The 4,616-nt window shown below is 34.9% G+C and overlaps 1 protein-coding gene across 1 annotated transcript; it reads right to left on the bottom strand.

The window, feature by feature from the left end:
- Window positions 1-868: 868 nt before the first annotated feature.
- LOC105308451 (olfactory receptor 4S2) lies at window positions 869-1,786 on the bottom strand. Its single transcript, XM_011384422.1, has one exon. It carries the CDS (start codon window positions 1,784-1,786, stop codon window positions 869-871), a length of 918 nt encoding a protein of 305 aa, XP_011382724.1.
- Between the last annotated feature and the right edge of the window lie 2,830 nt (window positions 1,787-4,616).

Below are 4,616 nucleotides of genomic sequence, written 5' to 3'. Positions count from 1 at the left end.
CACAGTTCCCAACCGTGCATTTCAGTCAATTATGTATACTGTCGACTGAGTTCCAGTCACTTACTGGTCACAAATGGCTTTATTTTCATTCAGTTTCTTTAGTTTTTCCTGTTAGTCGCTTTATGTTAATAGCAGTGGCAGGCTACATATAGACCATAATGAAGATGAGGGTGAGTTAGCAGAAGCATATTAATGGAATGCTATAATTAAAAGGGGAGGAACTTAGAGGTAATTATTTTGAATTCCTTTGTTGTTTGGGTAAAGAAAATGCATCCTAGAGCAGAGGATGAAATAAGTCCTTTATTTTTAAGACTGTTTTATCTCTTTCACATTCTGCATACACCTCCCTTCCCATTCTAACCATATTAGATTGAACTTTTACTGTGTTTTTGAGGACTTTTATCAAAATGCTTTAGTTCCTATCTCTGTTACTTTTCATATATCCTTTCATTCATGCAACATATACATAATGAGTACTTAATATGTACTAAATGCAATTCTAAACACTAGAATAGAGCCTTAATCATTTTCCCTGTACTCTTATTCTTTAAAGAAAATGACAAAAAGATGAAAATGGAGAGAAGGAAATAACAGTGCTGAGTGTGAACATGTTGAGCTTCTAAATTAATAGGATTTTTTTCTGCCCTTAATGTTTTAGAAAATTATCTGATTATGAAATATTAGAGCAAATACAATAATAATAATACCGATGACAAATAATACCTTTCTTCTGTAGAATGTGTTATTCTCTCATTCGTTCTTCCCCCAAAACCATGTGAAGTTGTTATTATTGTCTTCATTATACAGATGAGAAAATTTATGTTTATGCAGTTTAAATAGTCACTTCCAACTATTTACTGTTAGCGTCTCAGAAAACCTTCCTGCGCCACAATTTCTTCATTGCATTCTTTACTTCTGCATTTCTCATTGTATAAATCAGGGGATTTAACATGGGAGTGATAATGGTGTAAAATACAGCCACCATCTTATCTTCAGAAAAGGTAGTGTCGGGACGCATGTACATGAAAGTACAGGGACCGAAAAAGATGATGACCACAGCAATGTGGGAGCTGCAGGTGGAGAGAGCTTTGAGCCTGCCCTCTGTGGACCTTTTTCTCAGGGACACTAGGATGACTGCATAGGAGATTAACAATATTACAAAGCTCCCCAGAGCGATGGTTCCACTGTTGGCTGTCACAACAACACCAACAAAATATGTGTCCGAACAGGCGAGTTTCAACACAGGATGGACATCACAGAAGTAATGATCAATCTCATTGGGCCCACAAAAGGGTAATTGGATGACAAGAGCTACTTGGATACTAGAGTGTAAGAAACCACCCACCCATGTCCCCAGCAACATTTTATTGCATTTTTCCCGGTCCATGATGGTCATATAGTGTAGAGGTTTACAGATAGCCACATAACGATCATAGGCCATTATAGTAAGGATGAAGATCTCAGTGCAGCCAAAGAAATGTACCCCAAAGAGTTGTAACATGCAGCCCTCATAGGAGATGGTTTTGCTCTTAGCTAACAGATCAACAATCATCTTAGGAGCTGTGACCGAAGAGTAACAAATGTCCACAAAAGACAAGTAGTTGAGAAAGAAATACATAGGAGACTTGAAAAGGTTGCCCATGTGAACTGTCAGCATGATGAGAAGGTTTCCCAGAAGAATGACCATGTAGAAAAAAGAGAATACCACAAAACAAATTTCTTCAACCTCTGGGTTCTGAGAAAGACCCCAGAAAACAAATTCAGTTACATTGTTTACTTTTTCCATGGACTTAGTCTAGTAGGTCAAATTCTCAAGACACAATTAAATTATCTGGAAAAAAAAAAACCATAATAAAAACCAACATTTATTTCTAACTAAAAACAAATGGAGAACTACAGTAGTTGAAAATAGAAAAATAGGTACGTGCAGCTTCTTCTCATGCACCTGTAAAGAAACTGATGAGTGTATTGTGATACCTGTATGTGACAGTGTATTCAGTTCACTTCAGACGATGTGACAAAGTCCAGAGAAATAAAGCAAATCCTCTAAGTAAGTCATACATCTGATCAAGAGTTCATCTCTCTCACTTTCTTAAATTAAGTTTATTGGAATGACATTGGTTAATAAATTATATAGGTTTCAATAAATATACATCATCTGTATATTACATTGTGTGTTCATCACACAATCAAATCTCTTTCCCTCACTTTTTATTAATGATTTTTTTTTCTTTTTAGAAATTTACTTAGTTCTTATTATGTGTAAGGCACTCAACCTAATATTAAAACAACTTCTATGTTTAGGCATATAATAACATTTATATATCTAGAAAAGTTCATCTTTTTTTGACACAGAAACATCTACCCGCATTTTCCCTTCTGAATACTTCCATGAGTGTTCAAGTAGTTAAGACTAGGTGAACTCTGCACGTTCTTCTTATAAAACTAATCTTTGTGCACATGAATTTATGGTCTCTTAGTTGATATCAAGCTCTTACAGTCAAGAGGTGCTGTGTGTGGTAGGAAAAGGATGAAAATTATACAAACCTGCTTCTGAGATAAAGGTGCAGCAACTCCAGATACACCATTAGCTTCATGGGGCTTCTGTTAGCCCATTTGTGAAATGAGAAGGTTTTAATTTCACGATCAGCTATCATATTAATAGTTATTTGGACTGTGAAATTAAATCAATTCTGTCAGCCTGGAATAACCTTAAAACCCTGATAAGAAAGCAGAGATAAGAAAAGAGAAAGAAATAAAAGAAACTTCTGCAGACACATCAAGGCCTGATTGTTTTGAAAGGAGGGGAAGTGAAGTCTCTGGTAATTTCTCCATCTTTAAACTCAGTGTTTGAGGAACTACGTTGAAAAAAAAAAAAACAAAGACAAAGACAAAGAAAAAAAGGACTCCACCCTTAATTTCATCATTCCTTCATATATCCTTTTAGTCTTTCAAATTTAATGCCAGCTTATATTAGGGCTTCCATTTAGGATGAATTAAATATTTCTGGACAAGATCATCATTGAAGGTAATATAAATGGCTTAGGAAGAGGACAATACTTAATTTAAATGGATGAATCCTCAGTGGTGGAATTTTAGACACTGAAATGAAGTTCCTGGAACATAAGTGTGAAATGGGTATGTAGAATAGTTTTGATTAAAGGGGATTACTAGTAGTTATCAAACCATGTCACAGATGTAAATGGTCCCTTTAGTTATAGTTAGGATAGGATTACATAGTATCTTAGGTATTCATTAGAAATTTTGTTCATCTGAGGCCACATCCCCCCACGATCTGTCAAATCCAGAGCTTACAACTCCTACTGAACTCAGTGCTCTCAGCTCACTCCTTGTAGCGATATTGTGCCTGGCATGTCCAGCTTTTGTGAAACTATAGGGCTGTATTTCCTTGGGTCTGTGTATTAGATTGACAGAGAAGTCTTAGTAGATGTACTTTCTCTTATACAGTACAAAGCATGATAATAATATGATAATAATACTAACAATTCAAATTCAGACTCTACCACATCCCTTGCTTTTACATGTTCATTCTCCTTTGATTTTTCTTTCTGAATTAAAAAAAAAAAAGACAGATTTCTACCGAGAGTGTGACATTCAATTTAAGAAAGTTTAAATCACAGCAATTTTTGACAACTCTGAACGACGTTGCTTAGTTCCCATTTAAAAGAAACTGAGTGTTTAAACACAAGCTTGGAAATTGTGCTTCCACTGTCCAAACCATCAGGTCCTAGAAGAAATTTTCTTTCTCCTTGAATCAAGGGCAACCTCAAGAAATTCCTTCCTCATTTTTCTGAGCTGTTCACACATGGTAATGCCTCACTTTCCTTTGAAATTATTGGTATTTTCTTATTCACAATCATGCTACCCTATCTCATAGGCATATCTATGCACTTTATTATTATTATCATCTTCTTTATTATCTTATCATCATCTTAAGAATTTTCATCTTTCCTTATTTATGAGGACAGGGTCTTGCAATTACAAGTTTTCAAAATATAGCAATTCGATTGAGTTCCCTTTGTCCACAAATCTACCCTATTAGTTTTAGAAGAAAAAAAACAAAAACTCACCATTATTGTCCAAGAATTGAGTTTTGCTTTATTTTTCTATCTGTCTTGAGATAGTTGGGGCGCAGCTGTCCAAAATAAAGTAAGAATGATGCTTTAGGAATTGTTTTGTGAATAATTACTGTCAGAGAAATCCTGATCCCCAAAACTCAAAGCCTGGAAAAAAATCAAGCCTTCATTATTCAGGTTCTGTTTCTCATCTCCCGAGATCTGCCATTTCACAGTGTCCTTGGCAAAAAACAGTCTTTTCTCTACTTCTTATAAGGTGAAGAGAATGACCTCAAAATATTAATGACCTCAGGGAAAGCCTTTTCCCTAGTCTCCCTTTAGAAGCATAACCACATCAGAGTACTAACAATGAGTTTTAATTTCCAGATGCCTTTTCAACTTGTTGAAAATATTAAAAATTTTTTCTTTATTTGTTAAATTTAAAACCCAATCAATCTTTGTATTTAGGACCATAACACTAATCCCAAGTGTTTCAGCAAAAAGAATTGTTTTATAGTTGATATCTTGTTCATTGAATAA

This window comes from Pteropus vampyrus, unplaced genomic scaffold (assembly GCF_000151845.1).
Source record: "Pteropus vampyrus isolate Shadow unplaced genomic scaffold, Pvam_2.0 Scaffold579, whole genome shotgun sequence".
Taxonomy (NCBI): Eukaryota; Metazoa; Chordata; class Mammalia; order Chiroptera; family Pteropodidae; genus Pteropus; species Pteropus vampyrus.
Note: the sequence above shows the minus strand (reverse complement) of the source record. Positions and strands in the feature narration are given on the sequence as shown.